Genomic DNA, 20933 nt, shown 5'->3' on the forward strand with positions numbered 1-20933 from the left:
GGCCCTCAGGCCAGGAGGAGAACAGGGCTGAGAGGTGTCCTGGCCCCCAGGCCCCCAGCCCCTTCTCTCATTGCGAGGCGTTTCGTGACCTCCACTTTCTCCCATCCACAATGTCATCCCTCCGTGAAGTCATTTCTTGGAGGTGGCCATGGTCGCCATTCCCACGTCACTCCTGTGTGAAGGCTGGGTGCAGGGAAGGGTCGGGGCTATCTGGGAACCTCCCAGCCACACAGGAGTTGGGGATCCTGGCTGCCACCAGCCCTGCCTCGCTCACCCATGAGACCCCAGACTGAGCCTTCCCTCCCCAGCCACAGTTTCCCCTATTGTAAAACGAGGCGACATAGCCAGACAACAGCTGTGGCTTCGTTGCTCGTTGAGATGTGGGGCCACAGGTCCTGGGCTGGCGCCAGGAGCACTGGGGCAGGCCTGAGCCAGTGCCTCACCCCTGTCCCCTCGTCCCCTGCAGACGAGCTGCCTGCAGTACCTGGACGCCCGCAACACGCCCCTGCTGGACCACTCGGCGCCCTTCGTGGCCCGTGCCCTGCGCATCCGCAGCAGCCTGGCAGTGCTGCACCTGGAGAATGCCAGCCTGTCGGGGCGGCCCCTCATGCTGCTTGGTGAGCCCCAAGCCCGGGAGGGTGAGTGGGACGTGCGGCCTGCTGGGGGCAGGGGCCGTGTACCAGATCTGGGCAGGGCCTGCCCAGTCACCGTGCCCCCCATCCCCAGCCACGGCCCTGAAGATGAACATGAACCTGCGGGAGCTGTACCTGGCGGACAACAAGCTCAATGGCCTGCAGGACTCGGCCCAGCTGGGTAACCTGCTCAAGTTCAACTGCTCCCTGCAGATCCTGGACCTCCGGAACAACCACGTGCTGGACTCGGGTGGGTGCAGGGGCCCACCCCTCCCCACACCTGTCACCCAGCACCCACTCTGCCCGGCCCTGCGCTGGGTGGCCCTGCGCTGGGTGGTGCTGGGGACACAGATGTGGTCAAGACTAGACCCACTGACAACCTAGACTGGACAGGACTGGGCTGATGGAGCCCAGAGGCAGGGTCTGATCAGTCTGGGCCCAGGGAGGGCTTCCTGGAGGAGGAGACACCTCAGCTGACAGCCGCAGGATGAGGTGAAGTGAATAATTACAATCTGAAGAGAAAGCAGTGTTGCTGCGATAACGGGCTCAGCTGGAGGCTGCTTTCAGATGGTGGAAGAGGGAAGACCACCGTGGGTCGGGGCCTCTGGGTTTCCATCTGGAGGCTGGAAGCAGAACCAGCCTTGTGAGAAGCCTGGGAAAGGGTCCAGATGGAGGGAGCCACGAGTGCAGTGGGAGGAGCTCTGGTGTTTGATGTTGGGGGGTTGAGCAGAGAATGGGGATCCGTCAAAGGAGGCATTCCTGTTGCATCCTGGAGGGGTGGGGGGAGGGTCACTGTGTCCCCAGGTGGCAGGCCCAGACCGCACTCTGCTGAGCACCTGTCCAGGACCATGGCTGTAGGCCTCTGGGCTCAGCCGGGAGGGAGACACAGGGCTCTGCCCTCGGGAGCCTGTACTCCAGTCTAGAGACAAAGAGAAGATGAGTGAAACCTGCAGCCCGTCAGATGGTGGGATCTGCATTGGAGGGAGACAGTGCTGACTGTGGGTGGGAGTGAGCCGGCTTCGAGGTGAGGTGGGCTGGAGGTGGTCACATTTGAGCAAAGAACAGAAGCATCTGGGGGAGGCTGTCATCCGGGCACCCGGGCCCAGGGGTCACAGATGTGTGCCCAAGGGTGCCAGGCCGAGGCAGGGCTGCAGGGCAGGGCCTGGGCCTGTGGGACCTCCACGGAGGTCCTAAGCAGAAGGGGTTGCTCCCACCCCACAGCCCCCTCCCGGGGAAGCACCCCGGCCCCAGACAGGGCTCTGACTGCCGGCCTTCCGCAGGTCTGGCCTACATCTGCGAGGGCCTCAAGGAGCAGAGGAAGGGGCTGGTGACCCTGGTGCTGTGGAACAACCAGCTAACGCACACGGGCATGGCCTTCCTGGGCATGACACTGGTGAGTCAGGCTGGCAGGGGAGGGAGGCACCTCGGTCCCCGCTGCCGCCTCCCATCCCAGCTCTCAGCACAGTTGTCTACAGCTGACGGCTCCTGTCCTGCCCACCCTGCAGGTTCACGACGATTTAAATTCAGCCCCACCTGCTTCCTCATTCAACCTCTGTGCCTGTTTTCCCTGAGGAGCAGCGCTGCTTTATCTTTTTTTTTTTTTTTTTGAGACTGAGTCTTACCCTGTCACCCAGGCTGGAGTGCACTGGTGCCATCTAGGCTCACTGCAGCCACTTCAGCCTCCACCTCCCGGGTTCAAGCGATTCTCCTGCCTCAGCCTCCCAAGTAGCTGGGACTACAGGTGCCCGCCACCACACCTAGCTAATTTTTATATTTTTAGTAGAGATGGAGTTTCACCATGTTGGCCAGGCCGGTCTTGAAGTCCTGACCTCAAGTGATTCCCCCTGCCTTGGCCTCCGAAAGTGCTGGAATTATGAGTGTAAGTCACCGCACCGGGGTTTCAGTTTTTACGCGGTGCTTAAAGCAAGCCAAGCAGGCACAGAGACTCTCAGGGTGAGCACTGGTGTGCCCAAACCCTGGGTAAGAGTCGCCCGCCTTAGGGGCTTCAGGGCGCTCAAGGTCCAGGCCCTGGCCAGGGGCTCAGGCTGTGGGGGGTAGGGACTGACTGGGTGCCTGGGAGTGGACAGAGGACCTGGCATTTGGGAAGACTTCAGGCACAGAAGGGACTTCAGGCCAGGCCTGAGGCAGGGCAGGACGACGCCGGTGCTCAACGCGCAGGCGCGCCAAGGAAAAGGAACGCCCGACCCTGGCTCTCTTCACGCTTTTCCTGACTCGGCATCCTGGGCCCTCCTCCGCCACCACGGCTCCCTCCTCACCCTTACGCCCCCTCCCTCCAGCCGCACACTCAGAGCCTGGAGACGCTGAACCTGGGCCACAACCCCATCGGGAACGAGGGTGTGCGGCACCTCAAGAACGGGCTCATCAGCAACCGCAGCGTGCTGCGCCTGGGGCTGGCCTCCACCAAGCTCACGTGCGAGGGTAGGGTACGGGGCCGCCCGGGTGCGGGCTGCTGGGCTCAGCGGGGCGGCCAGCCGGGTGTGGGGCCCGTGGCCAGCCCCTGCGGTGCCCCCCCAGGCGCGGTGGCGGTGGCCGAGTTCATCGCTGAGAGCCCCCGCCTCCTGAGACTGGACCTTCGGGAGAACGAGATCAAGACAGGCGGGCTCATGGCACTGTCGTTGGCCCTCAAGGTGAACCACTCACTGCTGCGCCTGGACCTCGACCGTGAGCCCAAGAAGGAGGCGGTAAGCAGGGGACGGCCCTGCAGCCCTGGGGCGGGCGGGGGTCGGGTGGAAGGCCGGGTGGTGGGGCCGGCCTGAGAGCCCTAGCCAGGCGCTCCCGCCACAGGTGAAGAGCTTCATCGAGACGCAGAAGGCGTTGTTGGCCGAGATCCAGAACGGCTGCAAGCGCAACTTGGTGCTGGCGCGGGAGCGGGAGGAGAAGGAGCAGCCGCCGCAGCTGTTGGCCTCCGTGCCTGAGACCACCGCCACCGAGCCCCAGCCCGACGACGAGCCCGCTGCTGGGGTGCAGAACGGGGCCCCCAGCCCCGCACCCAGCCCGGACTCAGACTCAGACTCGGACTCGGATGGGGAGGATGAGGAGGAAGAGGAAGGGGAGAGGGATGAGACCCCCTGTCCTGCCCTGGTGCCCCCCACGGACTCCCTGGGCCCTGGGGACAGGAGTCCCCCAGGCAGCCCCTCCACACCCACTGAGCAGCGGATTTCCGTGTCCAGCCCAGGCCGGGGCCACAAGGTGTTTGTGGTGACTCGGGTGGAGAGCCCACCCGAGAGGGCAGAGCCCCCTTCGTCCCCAATCCCTCCTTCTCCCCCGCCCCCTCCCTCCCCACCCGCCTCACCTTCCCTACCACCCGCCGGGGCCATTGTCACCCGGGACACAGGGTCCTCTGAGTCTCAGCAACCACCGGAGCCGCCTCAGTCAGGGCCATCGCTGCCCAACGGCCTGAAGCCCGAGTTCGCCCTGGCACTGCCCCCTGAGCCACCCCCGGGGCCTGAGGTCAAGGGGGGCAGCTGCGGCCTGGAGCACGGTGAGAGGGGCCCTAGGGCAAGTGATGAGGGGCCCTGGGTGCTGTGTGTGACCTCAGGCAAGCCTCTGTCTGTTGTGGGCCTCAGTTTCCCCTCTTTAAAATGGTTCTCACAGGGGCCAGCACAAGTGGGGCTTGGTTTTCATGTACACCGCACTTCCCTTGGGTCCTGGGAGCTCTTCCTGGGGTGGGGCATGTAAGGTGTGTTGCCTTGAGCCTGACCATCTCAGCGGTCTCTGGGCCCTCTGCAGGCCCCGAGGGTCTGGCTGGGGACAGGTTGTATTTGCCCCACCCGCCTGACGGGGCTGCTGGCCCATCCTCCTACACAGAACTGAGCTGCTCCAAGAATGAGAAGGAGCTTGAGGAGCTGCTTCTGGAAGCCAGTCAGGAATCCGGGCAGGAGACACTGTGACACTTTAGGTGAGGCTAGGCCCGGGGCCCAGGGCACTGGGGAGGAGCTGAGAGAGTCCCCAGCTCTGACAGTCTTTCCCGCAATCTCTCCTCCCCAAGTTCCCTTTTTCCGGTCGGTCTGCGATGAGCTGAGGCCAGAGCCATGAGAATCTGCTCACCTTCCCCCCAGCCTTCCTGAGGCCCAGGATGCCAGGGGTGGGGGCCATTCTGGGGCCCCCCTCCCCCCACAGCAACACTACAAGGGGTGCAGGAGCTACAGGGAGCGGCCCTCCCCGTGCGACTCAGGCACTTCTGTTTATGAGCCCACCACTGGAAGACTCTGGGGGTGAATGGGAGGAGGGGGAGCAGGAGGAGTTCTTCAAGGACATCAGGCGCCTGTTCTGGAGGGGCCAGGCTTGCCCTGCAGAGGGCAGGGGTCCTGGGTGGTGGTGGGATGGTCCCCTGTGGCCCTGGGCACAGGGCCGAGCAGGCAGCCTGGTGCCGGAGGAGCGGTGCGTGCTGGCGGTGGTTGACACGCGCAGAACAGCCCCAGACAGTGCAGGCCGGGCAGGGTGGGGGGATGGGAGCAGAGGATCAGAGCTTTCTTTCTCAAGTGCAATAAATCTATCAGGGAGCTGGGGCGGGAGCAGCCGGCACTCCGGGACCCTGCTGTCCAGGCCACTGGAGGCTGCGCCCTGAGAGGCACTACAACCCGTTGGGGGCGGGTGGCATGGGTGTGGGTGTGGGTGAGGGTGGGCAGAGGGCTGGGGCTACTCCTGTCGGTGCAACTCTGTTCACACCTTTTCTAATAAACTGGGTTCACTTTGCCGGATGTCTGCTTCATGCGGATACTAGGGGTGGTTGCTGGCGGGGGGAGCTGGGTGCAGGCCATCACAGCTCCTGGTTACAGAGTGTCTGCCAGGGCTCAGGAGGCTGGCCAGGCATTACTGCATCTTCCCCCATAGTCCCGTCTTCTCTGTGTCCATGCTCCGGTGTCTCATACAGCCGCCGCCCAGCCAGGCCAGTTTATACCCATCCTTTCTGCGGGGAGAGACGGGCCCCAGATACCTCCTGGCTTCAGGTCTAGGGTCTCAGGATGCTAGATACGGAGTGGCTCTGCCCAGTTGCCCGTCGCTCAACGGGAGCAGATCCCAGCCTGTCCCCGGCAGCCCTGGGTGTCGTGCTGGTGGGAGTGTGCCCGGGGCCCAGCCAGCACCGCAGGAGGCTGTTAACAGGGTGGCTTGTTCCCCTTTGCCAGCAGGGGCCATGGTGGGCTGTTGCCCGTTTCCGAGAGGTCTGTTTTTCCCTTTAGGAAATGAGGGAGCAGGCCAGGCGTGGTGGCCCATACCTGTAATCCCAACACTTTGGGAGGCCGAGGTGGGAGGGTCACTTGAACCCAGGAATTTGACACCAACCTGGGCAACATGGTGAAACCCCATCTCCATAGAAAATACAGAAATTAGCTGGGTGTGGTGGCGCATGCCTGTAGTCCCAGCCACTCAGGAAGCTGAGTCGGGAGGATCTCTTGAACCCAGGAGGTTGAGGCTGCAGTGAGGTGTGATTGCACTGCTGCATTTCAGCCTTAGCAACAGAGTAAGATCCTGTCTCAAAAAAAAAAAAAAAATTAGAAAACAAGCATTTCTGGGCCACCCATCCCCTTTCTCGTGTGGGAGGCTGACATGGATGGAGGTGGTGTGGTGACATCACAAGAACCACAGTCGCTGGCTGGAGTCCTGGTGTCACTCAGCTCCTGCACACACCAAGGAGTCCCCTGCCCGCAGCCACCCTGGCCTCTGTGAGGAGCACCTTAGGAACCCACTGCTGGCTTGCTGTTTGGTCCCTTGCAGCTGTAAGTGTCGTCACTGCTCCCCAGGTCAGCCACAGCTAGGACTTGGGCGAAGGACTTAGGGAAGCTACACAGAACGGCCGCCAGCAGCCCGCAGCACCCTTCCCATCCCTGCACAGCCAGCCTGTCCCCAGCTCTGCTAATGTGCAGTGTGGCCATGGGTGAAGGGAAGAAGGGGCCCCTCCTGGCCATCGTGGATCCAGCCCGTCTAGGTGAGGCCAGAGCGTGTGAGGCTTTTGCTTCAAGGTACTGAAACCGTCCTTCGCCTGGTTCGGGTCAGCACAGTGCCCCAAAGATCTTCAGAGGCCCTTGGTCAGTATTAGCTGTTGCTCATGGTCTCAGCCTCTGTGGAGGCAGCTGTGTTGGGGTCTCTTGGCCGTCTGCCTCCCCACCCCAGGTGGGGTCAGCTAGGAGAGGGACAGGGATCCTCTTCCCAGCCTGTCCCTTGATTTGCTTTCATTAAAATTGAGCTTGGAGTGAGGAACTGGGCCTTTCCCGGGGCTTGAATTGTGTCTCCCACAAAAAAAAAGATGTTTAAAGTCCTTACCTCCAGTACCCTAGAATGTGAGCTCACTTAGAAACAGGGTTTTTACAAAGGTACTCAAGTTAAAATGAGGACATTCGCGTGGGCCCTACTCCAGTCTGATTGGTGTCCTTATTAAAAGGGGCATTTGGGCACAGGGAGACCGCCACGTGAAGACAGAGGATGGGGTGATGCCTTTGCAAGCCAGGGAGTGTGGAGATGGCCAGCAATGCGCCAGGAGCAGGGAGCAGGCACAGAGGGCCCCCCTTCATCTGGAACTTGTCGCCTCCAGAAGCGGGAGACGATACATTTGTCCTTCAAAGGCACGTGGTCTGTCGGACTGCGTTAGAGCAGCTCTAGAAACCGCAGCCGTATCTTGACACCCCAGCCTGGTGCGCTCCTGATTTTCTGAGGGCTCCCAGATGGAGGACTGGAAGCTGAGAGGATCCTCCCTGCCGTCTTGTCTTCCCCTTCCCTTCAGCCACCCGTGTTGCCCGAGCTTGTCACATTTTGCTAGCCTTTGCTGAAGATGTAGGGGGTCTGTTTCATTCAAGATCTCAGTGTCCTAACACAGGAGATGCTTATCGTTACACGTGGATGTTCAGAGTAGCAGGCAGCTCTTCACCAAGTTATTCCTGGATCCAGGCCCCTTTGAAGCTCTTAGAGCTCTGTTGCTCCCCAGGGCCTCACGGGTCTCAGATCAAGTGGGCAGATGGGGGAAGGGAGTGGAGAAGGGAAACCTGCTCCCTAACTCATTGCTGGGAAAGGCGCACACATCAGCCGTGCTCCCGTTTTGTTGGTGACAACCGGTCCCGTGGCTTTACACAGGTGCAAGTTCTCAGAGCAGCTCCACGTGAAGATACAGTGGCCAACAGTTTGGCCACAGCTTGGTACCACGTAACAGAGGCTACAGCTTTTTTTTTTTTTTTTTTTTTTCAATCGGAGTCTCACTTTGCCACCTAGGCTGGAGTGCAGTGGCAGCATCTCGCCTCACTCCAGCCACCACCTCCCGGGTTCAAGTGATCCTCCCACCTCAGCCTCCTGAGTAGCTGGGATTACAGGTGTGCATCACCATGCCCAGCTAAATTTTCTTTGTATTTTTATTAGAGACAGGGTTTCACCATGTTGGCCAGGCTGATGCAGCTTCTTACTGAGGCATGGGGGGCTTCAGTCCTGCCCCCACCTCCAGCCAAGTCTACATGTTAGCATCTCTCACAGCACCCCACTCCTGGTAACAGTGAAAATTTATTTTCAGCCTGGATTCCAGGTGGTAAGAAACAAAACCAACTGAAACTGGCTTAGAGGAGGCTAAAGGGATATACTGACCCCAACCACACATCTACAGAAACAGACTTAACGGTGTCACAGGCCCCATGCCTCTCCCTCGGAGGCCAACTCTCCCTGACAGCTAGGAAACAGCTCCCAGGAGGTCCAGGTGTATCACCAGCTTAGCCAGGCCAGGAATGGGAAACAGCACCTCTGCTTGTTCAACTCAAGGGAAGATCCTGGAGGGCTACCACTGACCCGCATGCACCTGTGACAATTGCTGTGGCCAGAGGATTCTGGTGCTGCAGCCAGACCTGGATGCCATGCCCAGCCTTGGAGCTAAAGAACTGTGAGGTCAGTGACCCCAGTCCCATGGCCTGAGGGTGTGTGCCTTTGCAGAGCTCTCAGGTTCCTCGGGGACTGTCCCCTCTGCCAGCCTCAGGGCCCTGGCTCAGAAGCCACACCCTCAGCCTCATCCCAGGGTGTGTTCAGTGTTGGCCCTTGGAGTCCCTGCCGGCACACACTTGGAACTGGGTCAGGCACCCCAGGGCCTGAGCGTGTGGCTGAACATTTGACCAATGAGGAATCAGGAACTGCCCAGAGGAGTGACACCCACCCCAGCCCAGGGCGCTGTCCAGAGGAAAGGTGGGGAGCCCTAGTGTAACCCCCCTGGCTGGCTGTGGCTTGGGTCCTGTATGTCCCCATCTCTGCCCAACTTCCCTGTCCTCATCAAAGGGCTGATGCAGTGGCTTCAGTGTCAGTGACTAACCAGTGGTCCTTAGGTGGCCCTGGAGTGACTCGTAAGGCAGGTACCCTGTGGACAGTTATTTGAGGGAGGTTAGTGCCACCCACCCCAACTGGCTGAGGTGCCAGCGAGGTCTAATTAACCCATTACATTGAGAATGAGAGCCACCCTAGGGGTGGAGCAGCCTGCTGAGGTCACCGAGGTCACCCTCGGAAATGCCAGCTCCTGCCCTACTCACAGAGGGGCAGGCTAGGGCATGGGGACAAGGACTGGGATTCCCTGAGGCCTAGGCGCTCCATGTTGCCTGAGTCAACCCCGCCCATCCACCTGTCATCTCCCAGCTCTGCAGCCTCGTCCACCGCCCCTGCAGCCTCTCCTGCCACGGAGATGCCAGATGAGAAGGCCAGCATGGCGCAGAGGAGGAAGTGGGCTTGACAGGATGGGGCAGGCCCTGTGGCAGGACGGGGCAGGCCTGGTCCCTGGTCGGATCAGGATGCAGAGAGCAACTCGGGGCTCTCAACACCTCCATTTATTGCACGTACATCCTGAGTTCCTCATTGGTCCTTATGTGCCTGCTCTCATGCTGCCACCGGCTCGCCGCCCCACTCCTGGAGGCTCTGTCCACGGCTCTGGCTTAGATTCACCTGGGGGTGTGGCCCTCACAGGGCTCATTGGGACCCTGGGTTCAGTCCAGCCGCCTATTCCCCCATCTGGGCAGAGAGAGGAACTCTTGCCTCCTGCTGCCCGCCAAGTCCTCCATTCAAGGCCCACCTGGGCTGGATTGCCCTGGACGGAAGAGCGCGCAGGCCACCGGCCATAGCTTGCCCCTGTGGGTCAAGTCCCCAGCGTGGTGGCCTTCGCTAGCTTGCCCTGCGGCACGGCCCGACGGAGGCGCCCTGGAGGTGCTGTTGGTCCGGTGGGCAGCGTGGGGGGCATCGCGGGCAGGGGACTTGGGCGGGCTGGGCGGCTTGAGCGCGCTGACGGCTCGGATGAGACCCATGCGCCGGCGGATTGAGTGGTCCAGGTTGACCGTGCAGCGCAGCAGGCTCTGCGCCTCGGCCACGGTGAAGGGGAAGTCGGCGCCCAGGAAGCGCTCGAAGAGCTCAGGGTCGCCGTCCAGGTCGAGTACGTTCTGCAACGCCTTGGTCATAGTGTGCAGCTCGCGGCTGTTGTCGCGGAACACGTCCCAGAGGCGCGCGCGGCCCTCAGGCGCGCCCCCCGTCTGCTGCCGGTCCTCCAGGCACTGCAGCGCCCAGCTCAGGCGGCACGGCCACTGGTTGGCGAGCACCACCCACGCCACCGCCTGGCGCGGCGTGGGGCCCCCGAAGTCCCCCTGCTGCTGCTGCTGCAGCAGGCGCACGGTGATGGGCACAGTGTTGACGATGCGCCGCATGGACACCACGTTGTCGGGCACGTACTCGTAGAGGCAGTCGCGCTCGTCGTGAAGGCAAAAGAGAGCCTCCTGGATGCGCCGCGCAGCCTCGGCGTCGATGCGGCTCTGCCCGCGCTCCGCCCCCGCCTGCGTCTGCGTCTGCACCGCCAGCAGCTGCGCGCTCTCGCCCCTGGCGTCCCCGGGCAGCCACGGCTTGCGCGTGATCTCGCGGTACAACAGGTCGTCGCGGCTCTGCACCGCATCGTGCAGGAACTGCAGCTTGGTGCGGCGGCCCATGATGGGCACAGAGAAGGGCAGCGTGACCGTGCGGTTGAGGAAGAGGTAGCCGTTGTCGGCCGTGCCCTTCATGTTGCCTGCGCTCTCCAGGCACGCGGCCAGGATGCTGGGGTCCACGACCAGGATGAAGATGAAGGGCGCGTGGCTGTCGGACAGCAGCGTGTTGATGGCGTTGAGCAGGCCCACCACACGGTCCGGGTAGCACGTGTCCAGCCCGGTGACCTCCAGCACCACGCGCAGCCGGCGCCGCTGGTAGACCTCCAGGAAGCACAGGAAGTCGGTGAGCAGCTCCACCTCCTTCTTCACCTCGCACATGAAGCCCAGCTGGCTGCCGAACTTTTCGCGCGACACCAGCCGCTCGATCTTCTTGCGCTGGCTTACGAACAGGTGCTTGCCCACCGAGTACACGGCCATGAGCAGCCCCGAGCCCGACAGTGTGGTGGCCGCGCCGCCGAACGCCTTGAGCAGGCTGCCGTTCGGGCTGCCGTGGCCCAGTGCGTGGCCGCCCAGCGACAGGTAGAGCAGCCCCACGCCCAGGCCCAGCGCCGCCAGCAGCCCCAGCAGCCCCAGGCACACGCGGCGCCGGCAGTGCCACTCGCTCTGGCAGCAGTCCTGCCTGGTGGCCGGCTTGTTGCCCAGCACCGAGTACACGCTGAAGGGCAGCGCGCCGTAGTGGTGGCGGATGCCCTCGCACAACGTGGTCACCAGGCCGGCCCACAGCTTGTCGGTGCCCTCATACTGCCAGGCGCTAAAGCGGATGAAAAGAAACTGCACGTTCCTGCGCCGCAGGTGCACCTCGGTGATGATGGGCTGCAGGAACACCAGGTACCACAGCAGCTGCGGGACGCCCCAGCCGCTGACGGCGCGCGGCCGCCACTGCACGTGCTGCAGCTCCTCCCTCTCACGCTGCGCCGCCTCCTGCTGCATCAGCGCTGCGGGAAGGGAGCCCGGGAGCCGCGTGAGCCGCACACCCGCCGGGGTGGGCGGGGTCTAGTACGGGCGGGGCGGAGCGCGCCTGGAGAGGCGAGGGGCGCCCAGCAGAGGCGAGGGACTGGAAGGGAGCCGCGGCCTCTCCTTAAAGAGTTGGAAGCCGGTGCACAAGCGGGGGAGTGGAGAGGCCTGGAGCCGGGCTTGGACCGGAAGCGGTCTGTAGGCCAGGCTGGGGGTCGGGATGGTTAGAGGTAGAGCGGGCAGAGGAGAGATGATGGGAGGGGGCAAAAAGAGACACGAGGAAGAGCCTGGGCTGGGTAAGGGGCTGGAGGTGGGTCGAGGTGTGGAGGGCACTGGGAAGGTTCTGAGAGTGGACCAGGGGAGAAGTGGTCGGTGTAAGGGATGAATGAATGAGATGCTGAGGACGAGCTATGCTAGGCAGCAGGATACAGCCTTGGTCTTATCTTCCAGACTTACTGCTCCTCCTGCAGGAAGCCCTCCCTGATCCCAGGCTGGGTTGAAGGCCCTCAGCCATTCCCACTCTGGGTCATCACTATCTGAAAACAAGTCCCTCTCCCTGCTGGACTGTGAGCAAGAAGGGCAGGGTCCTGCCTGTCTTGGTCACCACTGTGTCCCCTGGGCACCAGAAGGTGCTTGCGGAATGCCTGAACAATGGATCATGAGAAATCTGAGGTCACGGAGTGAATGAGCAGGAATGTCTATGGCCCCCAGCAGGAGTAGGGACTCTCTGTTCCTTATATCCCCATCTTTTCTCTTCCCGGGACCCTGTGACAACATGGGGCAGGACAGTGAGTGCTCAGTGGACAGTCAGTACAGGAACGAAAGGCTGTTGGGCCTGCACCAGGGCTGGGCACACGGAGGAGGAACATCAGTCCCAGCCCCTCTCGCCGCACATGGGGCTGAGGTCTGAGCTCCAGCAGGGCTTGATCCACATCAAAGCTGCTGGGGAGGCCGGGCACGGTGACTCATGCCTGTGATCTCAGCACTTTTTGGGAGGCTGAGGTGGGCAGATCACATGAGGTCAGGAGTTCAAGACCAGCATGGCCAATACAGTGAAACCCCATCACTACTAAAAATATAAAAATTAGCCAGGCTTGGTGGCGGACACCTGTAGTCCCAGCTACTCGGGAGGCTGAGGCAGGAGAATCGCTTGAACCCGGGAGGTGGAGGCTGCACTGAGCCAAGATTGTACCACTGCACTCCAGCCTGGGCGACAGAGTGAGACGTGTAATCCCAGCACTTTGGGAGGCTGAGATGGGTAGATCATGAGGCCAAGAGATCGAGACCATCTGGCCAACATGGTAAAAACCCTTTCTCTACTAAAAATACAAAAAATTAGCCGGGCGTGGTGGTGTGTGCCTGTAATCCCAGCTACTTGAGAGGCTGAGGCAGGAAAGTCGCTTGAACCCGGGAGGTGGAGGTTGTGGTGAGCCAAGATCGCACCATTGTACTCCAGCCTGGCGACAGAGCAAGATTCTGTCAAAAAAAAAAAAAAAAAAAATAGCTGCTGGGGAACCTGGCAGGTTCCGTTCATGTCTTCAATTATCATCTATATGTCAGGTGCCTTGTGACCACCAAGCCCTAAGAGGTGGGTCTGGGTAGCACAGAGGCCAGTAGGGGCTTGGCAGGAGCCTGCAGCCTCAATAAAGAGCCTGGGCTTGGCCGGGCGCGGTGGCTCACGCCTGTAATCCCAGCACTTTGGGAGGCCGAGGCGGGCGGATCACAAGGTCAGGAGATCGAGACCACGGTGAAACCCCGTCTCTACTAAAAATACAAAAAATTAGCCGGGCGCGGTTGTGGGCGCCTGTAGTCCCAGCTACTCGGGAGGCTGAGGCAGGAGAATGGCGTGAACCCGGGAGGCGGAGCTTGCAGTGAGCCGAGATCGCGCCACTGCACTCCAGCCTGGGCGACAGAGCGAGACTCCGTCTCAAAAAAAAAAAAAAAAAAAAAAAAAAAGAGCCTGGGCTTTCTGCCTTGGGTACTGGGGAGCATGGAAGGCACAAGCACGGGAAGGACAGGGCCAGATCTGTCCTTCAGAGAGTCCTTGGAGTGGATCTGGTGGCGGAAGCAGGGAAGGGTACGACTTTGGGGCAGCCAGGAGGCCAGAGAAGAAAGAGCTCAGGGTAGAGGTGTGGGCTTGCGGGGGGCCTGGACTGGGGCAGGCTGACTGCAGGAGGTGGGGAATCTGGGGGAAGCCTGGAGCTGGGCGGGGACCAGAGGCCCTGTTTCTCATCCTCCCCGAAACACACACACACACACAGCTCCTCACCCGTGATCTTGTCCAGCATCATGTGCAGGCGGCAGCCGAAAGGGGCGTAGAAACCCACAGTCACAGGGACCGGCACATGGCAGAGTGTCTTGGCCAGGCAGCTGCAGTAGACGTCATCCTCTGTCAGGATGTCTGGTGGTTGGGGGTGGGGACACTGAGTCAGGGCCGCTGGCCAGGCACCACCCTCCTCCCATCTGCCCTCCATGGCCCCCACTGTCAGCCCCTCCCTGGCACCCTGTGCCAAGGGGACTCAGGTCAAACCCTACAGTGGAGGTTTCCATGGCCATCAGTGGCCCCCACCTCCAGGGAGAGCTGTGCCCCTTTGGGTCCCACCAGGCTGAGGCTGGGAGGCTGGAATCCCCCCAGCCACACACCAGAGGCTGAGGCTGCGGGAAGTAAGCTTTTCTGGCCCCAGGTCACCAGGCTTGCTTGGTCACTAAGCCCGTGATTCCCCCAGGGAAATCCCAAAGGCCTTTCTTTGGGATACGAGGCCCTCGGATGCTGAGACACCACTTTCCACCATCAGCAGCACTCCAGGCCACTCCTGCCTGTTCTGCTGGGCCGGCCAGAGCATGGAGAGGCCCTGGACTGCAGGCTCCTCCCACCTTCCTGTCCATCATGCCAGCAAGTCACTAATCCCACCTGAGCCCAGGCTTCGGGGAGAGATGACCAGACTGGAGTTCCAGTCCCGGCCCCACCGCTTCTCTCTGCAGACCCCAGGGAAAGCCACCTCTGAGAGGCTCAGTTCCCTCTGAAGAGTGGGGCAGCAGAGACACTGGGGAGCAGGAATGCCAAAGGGACTGGCCAGCGCTGGGCCCTTGGTCAATGTCATGGTCTCCAGTGGCCATTTATGGCCCTGGCCACCAGGCACTGGCACTACAGCATCCACTCTGCAGAGGACACCCTGTCCCCGACTGAGGGTTGCTTCTCAGACCTGGAAATGGGGTATCAAAAAGGCAGGGTTCAGTCTTGCGGGGGCACGTGGGGCCAGCCTTGTGATGCACAGTGCGGGTAACACAGCCACTTTCACAGAGGCCTGATGGGCTGCAGGAAATGGGCCACGCCTAGCGGCAAAGCCAGGTGGCCAGGAAGCAGGCTCAGGAGTAGGTCTACTGAGGTGTGGGCCAGGTGGGTCTAATTCCAGCTCTGCCAGATCACTGGGTGGCTCCACCTCATCCACCCTCTATTTCCCTGTGTGTGAAATAGACATCATAGCCCCGAGGCTCTGGTGACAGGGCTGTGCCTGACCTAGAGTCCTGCTGAGTCCCTGTTGCTCTACTTTCAATCCAGACCTAGAAACCCAGCCGTGTCCCCACCTCTGCTGCTACCGCCCTGGCCAGGCTGCCAGCACCTCTCGCCTGGATTCTTGCAATCTCCTGCTCCCTGGGCCACCTGCTTCCGTCCTCCTCCCACAGCCCATTCTCCTGGAGATCCTGTCAGCTCATGTCCATCCTCAGCTCCAAAGCCTCCTGTGGCTCCTGCCTCCTTTAGGGCAAAAGCCGACGTGCTGGCTTCTTGCTGGCCCGGGAACACACCTCCCCAGGGCCTCTGCTCTAACACTGCCTTAATGAGGCCCAGCCTGACGACCCTATTTAATCTGGAAACCCTGACATCCCCCATCTCCTCTCCCTGCTTTATTTTTCCCTAGTGTGGTTGTTACTGAGTGGCATACTTTTAGAGGCAAGGTCTTGCTCTGTCACCCAGGCTGGAAGTGCAGTGGCACAATTATAGGTCATTGCAGCCTCGAACTCTGGGGCTCAAGGGATCCTGCTGCTTCAGCCTCCCATATGGCTGGGACCACAAGCATGCACCACCATGCTGGGCTAATTTTTATTTTACCTTTTGTAGATACAGGGCCTAACTACGCTGCCCAGGCTGGTCTGGAACTCCTGGCCTCAAGCGATCCTCCTGCCTCAGCCTTCCAAACTACTGGGATTACAGGCATGAGCCAGTGCGCCCAGCCACACTTGTTTTTTTTTTTTTTTTTTTGAGACAGTCTCACTCTGTTGCCCAGGCTGGAGTGCAGTGGTGTGATCTCGGCTCATTGCAACCTCCACCTCCCAGGTTCAAATGATTCTTATGCCTCAGCCTCCTGAGTAACTGGGATTATAGGTGCTGGCCACCATGCCTGGCTAATTTTTGTACTTTTAGTAGAGATGGGGTTGCACCATGTTGGCCAGGCTGGTCTCAAACCCCTGACCTCAAGTGATCCACCAGCTTCGGCCTCCCAAAGTGCTGGGATTACAGGCGTGGGCCACTGCACCCAGCCTCCCAGCCACACTTTTAACTTTCCTTGTTTCCTGGACCTGCCCCTGGCTGCAATACATGAAGACAGAGATGTCTGTTGATCCTGCTCCCCACTGTGCCCCCAGAACAGGGCCTGGCACGCTCATGGAGTGAATGAGGGAGGGAGGGAGCAAGCAAGTGGGTCCTCCCATTGCTGACCTTTGCTCTCCGTTCCCCAGGCCACTCCCTAGCTCTGTCTCCCCCATGCCAGAGCCGGCCAACAACTCAGGGCTCACCCTCCCTGCCCCATGTACCCTGTAGCCTGCTGGGCCAGAGGAAGGGGCTGAGAAGAGACCAGAGAACAGCCAGGGTGTTGGCAGAGGGAAAGGGGGAAGGAGAGGGAGGACTTCACTCCCTGGCCCAGGATGGCGGCACCGGGGCAGGCCTGGCCTGGAAGCCTTGGACCCCAACAGGCAAAGCAGAGGCAGCCAGCCTGAGCCCCGGTGCCAGGGACGCACCCCTCCTGGATAGGGACCAGGGTGTGGATGAAGAGGTCAGGCGCAAGATGCTAGGCAGGGAGCAAGGGGAGCAGGCGGGAAGTGAGGCGGCAGGAGCGGGGACAGAGCCCCCGAGAAGGCCAGGGTGAGCACCGGGGCTGTAGGTGAAGGAGCCACAGGCCGCTGGGGCGGGCAGAGGCCGGGCATCAGTGGGCTCGCTGGGCTCCAGGAAGATGCCAGCCGCAGAGGATAGGGCTGGGCCACTGCTGGCCATGGCCGGTGCCGTGGTGGGTAAGAGGGGCGCCTGAAGGGCGCCGGCTGGTTCCCTGGGGACGGTGGAGGTTGCAGGCAGCCCCTTCTGGGCTTCGTGAATGGGGCAGAGCCGCTGCCGAAGGGGGCTGGGAGGTGGGGGCTGGGGCTGGGGCTGGGGCTGCCGCTGCTGCTGCAGGACGGAGGCTGGGAGGCCCCGGCGCCAGCCACTGCCACCCACTTGGTGGCTGTGGTAGGCCAGCTGCCAGTGTGACTGGGGGGAAGGTCGACAGGGCCCGTGGGCTCGGAGGGCTGCTGAGTCCTGGCGCCACTGATGACAGCATCCTGGAAGGAAGGAAGTGGGGGTGACTGGGCCTGTGTCCCCAACCTCCGGGGGCACCGGCACAAGCCAGATCAAGTCTTCAGGTAGAACCTGGGGGCCGGAGTGTTCTTGGGAGCCCCAGAAACCCCTCAAATAGTCAGATCGTACGCGGGGGAGGTATGGGCAGGGGAGGGACCCGGGGTCTGTGCTGTCCCACAGCGGGGGAGCGGGGAAAGCGCAGGGCTTGGACTTCAGCTGGGGGCAGAGAGAGGACGCCTGAGGCTGGGGCTTCAGTGGAGGCTGGTGCCGGCCACAGCAGATTCCTGGATTCCTGGGGGGTGCCCTGAGTGCAGGGGTCAGGGAAACTGAGAGGATCCATTGGGAGCTGGCCCTGGCTGGCCCAGGGAGGCCGGAGTGATGGGTGGTTGTGTGGAGAGGGGTAGGCCAGGGATTTGGATGGGGGGTGGACCTTGTCCCCAGCTCGGGCCAGGGTGGCAAGAAGGGTGGTGACCTGGGAAGCTCCGGCCCTCACCCTGGCCCTGAGGAGGCTGAATCAGCCCCCATGGGAGGGCACTGCCCTCTGCCCCCACTAAACAAGAGCCCCGTGGTCGCCACCAGAAACTGGGCCCAGCCTCATTCAGACATGTTCACTGTGTGGGGCTCCCTCTCCTACCCCTTACTCCCAGCACACTGTTCCCCTCCAGGCTGGGGGCTGTCCACACAGGCCTGGGGATTTGGAGAGGGGAAAGGGCAGGCCAGGTGGTCCTGGCTTCCATCTCCAGCCCAGGCTCCTATCTTCAGGCCCCCCGGCCCTGTGGTCCTAGTCCTGGGTCCTGGCCCTGCTGCTATGCAGATGCCTCTTGGGGGAGTGCAGGTGGCTTTTCTCTCCTGAGGACGCGGCTCCCCTTCTGTTCCTTCATTCACTCTGGCTCCCTCACAGGCCTCTGCTGGCCATCACCCACCCCCAAACTGAACCCGTACCTTTTTGGTGCCCCAACTCTGGGTCCCAGAAGTAGTGCCCGTTGGGGCTCTGGGCGTCCTTGGCAAAGTGGACTTTGTAATGCTTGTGCATGGCAGCCGGGCAGCCGGGCAGCTGGGTGCCTCTTCCTGGGGCAGGAGGGGGCGCACAGGCTCAGCGTAGCCTCTGGGTCATGAACAGCACAGAGCTAAGGTCAGGGGCCCTGCCCTGCCCAAGAGCTCGGACAAGGGAGAGGCCAAGTCCCATATGCTGGGTTCCTAAGTCACTTGGGAGGAGGGGGCAGAGGTGGCCTTCAGGGTACAGTGAGGGGCAGGATGAAGAGGGATGGCCAGAGGAGGGAACGGAGAACCGCTGGGGGTGGCTAGGGGCTAATTTGAGGTTGCGTGTCGGGAAGCCTCTGGGAGTTTCCAAGAGGCTAGGACATTGGGGAGTGCTGAGCAGATGTGGGCTGGGGAAATAGGGGGTCCGGTGTGGTGGCTGAGTGACAAAAGCAGTCATTAAGGTGTGGGGTGCTGTGGGAGGCTGGCACGCTTTGGAAGGACATGGAGCTAGTGAGCTGAGCTGGGGAGCAGCTGAGAAGCAGGGTGAAAGTCAGAGCTGAGTACCTGTGGGGATTGAATGATACGATGGAGGGGGAATTGTGAGGGAGCAATGAAATCACGGTGGTCCAATTTGGGGAGAGGCTCAGCAAACTCGGGCAAGATGAGTGTACCGCATTTCAAACGTGAAGAGCCGAAAGCAGGATGGGGAAGGATGCTGTGTAGGGGACAGGGATGGGGAAAGGCTGAGGGGCAGAGGAAACTGGGGTGCTGACGGTTGGGAGCCTGTCTACCACTCCCCACCCCCAGTCCCGGGTCCACACGTACCTGACGGCGGCCTCACGGCCCCAGCTGCCTGCCCTGCGAACTGCTGCCGCGCCAGCCCGGACTGTCAGCACAGGCCCATCCTGATGGAGGCCCCAGCCCAGCGCCCGCCCGACCGGTTTGCCCGCCTGTCCCCGCCCCTTCCCCAGCGCCTGCCTGTCCCAGTGCTCTCTGCTCTTGAGGACTGGACTCAGTCTTGTGTCCCCGGCCCTGGTAAGGAACGGAGATGCATCCCACAGCGCTGCCTAAGTCTCCTCAAGGCAGCCACGGGCCCAGGCACTTCTGCTGGTGGTAGGGGGGGTGGACAAGGAGCTGGGATGCCAGCTCCTCCGTGGCCCAGCTATGTGACCTTGGACAGGTGACTTCACTCTCCGAGCCTCGGCTTCCTCATTGCTGAGTGGGCACCTGCCTCTCATGGTTGCCGCGAGGGAGGCACGGGGTGGGAGTCCCCTCAGTCCAGGGCCTGGCGCGCCTGACTCGGGGCTGTGCTGACCCATTTACCTGGTGCTGCTCTAAATGGACGTCCATAGGACGAAGGCAACAGCACACACATCAAGGCTGGCTGCACCCTAGCTCCATCTTCCTCTCCACCACCCAGGGGGCCAGGTGTGATGCCCGCTTCACAGATGAGGACACTGAGGCCCAGAGAAGTGAAGTCCTCTGCCCCAGGGCAACAGAGGCAGAGCAGGGATTTGAAAGCAGACAGTGATTGCCACTCCCAGGCTTGCCAAGGCTCTGTCTCCTGCCTTCGAGGGCCAGCACTCAGTGACTGTCTCCCCACAGATGCCCTCTGAGGGGTGAAGGCTGGGGAGAGGCTGGGCAGGAGACGCCCTGGAGGCCCCTCAGCCCTCTGGGGCCCTGACTCCCTGTGGCTGCTGGCGTGACGGGGTCAACAGTTGCTTCCCTGACAGACGGGGTGCTCTGATGGGGATGGGGGAGGCAGCCCCAGAACAGTGCCCAGGACAAGATAAAGGGAACCCACCTGGCCCTGGGTTCTGCCCAGGTGACCAAACACTGCTCCCCACGGCCAGAGCCAGGGCCCTTCCTGCTACCTGGGACCCGCTCTGTCTCCTCCCCGACCCTTCAAGCCGGTTGCTCTGGGAAGGTTCCTCCCTGGCCCATCAGGGAGGCGGGGCTGCCATCTGAGCGTGGGCATGTCTGCAGTGGACCTCCGTGCTAACCCCCCACACCCCTGGCCGGAACATGAAGCGTGGCTCAACGTAAACGAGACATCTCCGCAGGATGAGGTTGCCCCGGGCTGGGAGCATAGCAGCCAGGAGGCTGCTGGACACTAGGGGGAGCAGGTGTTTGGGGAGCGGGCCAGGCAGGGGCAGCACGGCAGAGGCAGACACAGGACAGAGCTACACTCAGCCAGGTGGGCTGGGAAGAGGTGACCCAGGCAGTGACTGACGGGGTGACTGGACCCCACTCTACAGGGAGTTTCTTTAGCAAGGGACCCCTTTCTCATCCCATTTGGGTCTCAACCCCCAGCCTTGGTTGGCGGCTGTGAGGCTGGGGCACTTACCCACATCAGGCAGCGGATGGCGAAGCCCAGGAGTCCCCAGATGCTACAGATGCGAGCAGGGTGGAAGGGGGCAGCGTAAGGGCCACTCTGCCCATGGACGGGCAGCAGGAGTGCGTAGGGGCCACGTGTGTCCATGGGGGTGTCTGGCCTCCCCCTACCCCATGCATCCCCAGCCCTGGCAGCCCCAGCCTGCCCCGGCCTACACTCCGGGCACTCCCAGCCCTGCTCCCCAGGAAGACGCTCCATTCCGTGCAGATCGCCGGGCAGAGGGCAGCCCCAGACTTGTTGACTCGGCAGAGATGCCAGCGAGGCCGCCCATGCCGGGGGCCAGCATCCCTCTGCCAGGAGCACAGGGAGGGAGGGAGCAGAGGGGGACCTGGCAGGGGAGGGAGGGTCTGAGGGGCATGGGAGCCAGAGAGGGTGCCCACTCCCCTGCAGGACCTGTGACAGTTGCTCCACAGATCCTCCCCTACTGCTGTGAG

General features: G+C 61.9%; 2 protein-coding genes across 5 annotated transcripts in view; one reads left to right on the forward strand and one right to left on the reverse strand.

Moving 5' to 3' along the window:
- LOC105478533 (protein phosphatase 1 regulatory subunit 37) overlaps window positions 1-5349 on the forward strand; it is a 53932-nt gene extending 48583 nt beyond the window's left edge. Inside the window, exons 6-13 of the mRNA XM_011735928.3 lie at window positions 467-617; window positions 727-882; window positions 1913-2025; window positions 2930-3071; window positions 3168-3334; window positions 3438-4134; window positions 4461-4551; window positions 4642-5349. Of these exons, the coding sequence (XP_011734230.1) occupies window positions 467-617; window positions 727-882; window positions 1913-2025; window positions 2930-3071; window positions 3168-3334; window positions 3438-4134; window positions 4461-4543 (1509 nt within the window). The 3' untranslated portion in view covers window positions 4544-4551; window positions 4642-5349. The remainder of the gene's footprint in view (window positions 1-466; window positions 618-726; window positions 883-1912; window positions 2026-2929; window positions 3072-3167; window positions 3335-3437; window positions 4135-4460; window positions 4552-4641) is intronic.
- A 2773-nt stretch (window positions 5350-8122) lies between these two features.
- LOC105478538 (NTPase KAP family P-loop domain containing 1) lies at window positions 8123-19020 on the reverse strand. 4 transcript variants are annotated; one of them, XM_011735937.3, is made up of 5 exons: window positions 18669-19020; window positions 18066-18191; window positions 16667-17107; window positions 13791-13922; window positions 8123-11502 (listed from the first exon to the last, which is right to left on the reverse strand). In XM_011735937.3, the coding sequence occupies exons 2-5, from the start codon at window positions 18154-18156 to the stop codon at window positions 9662-9664; spliced, it is 2505 nt and encodes an 834-aa protein (XP_011734239.2). In that variant the 5' UTR covers window positions 18157-18191; window positions 18669-19020; the 3' UTR covers window positions 8123-9661. The 4 variants fall into 4 exon arrangements, with proteins under 4 accessions (XP_011734239.2, XP_011734237.2, XP_024647628.2 ...); XM_011735935.3 differs by having other exon boundaries at window positions 18066-18228; XM_024791860.2 differs by having other exon boundaries at window positions 18066-19020.
- Window positions 19021-20933: the final 1913 nt, after the last annotated feature.

This window comes from Macaca nemestrina, chromosome 20 (assembly GCF_043159975.1).
Source record: "Macaca nemestrina isolate mMacNem1 chromosome 20, mMacNem.hap1, whole genome shotgun sequence".
Lineage (NCBI taxonomy): Eukaryota > Metazoa > Chordata > Mammalia > Primates > Cercopithecidae > Macaca > Macaca nemestrina.

What these genes read in the sequence shown, in the direction of transcription:
- LOC105478538 (XM_011735937.3), bottom strand. Translation starts at nt 18,156, where the DNA reads ATGCACAAGCATTACAAAGTCCACTTTGCCAAGGACGCCCAGAGCCCC. An exon ending in AGAGTTGGGGCACCAAAAAG is followed by an intron (nt 17,108 to 18,065) that starts GTACGGGTTCAG and finishes CCTTCCTTCCAG; the next exon opens with GATGCTGTCATCAGTGGCGC. An exon ending in GATGCTGGACAAGATCACGG is followed by an intron (nt 11,503 to 13,790) that starts GTGAGGAGCTGT and finishes CCCTTCCCGCAG; the next exon opens with CGCTGATGCAGCAGGAGGCG.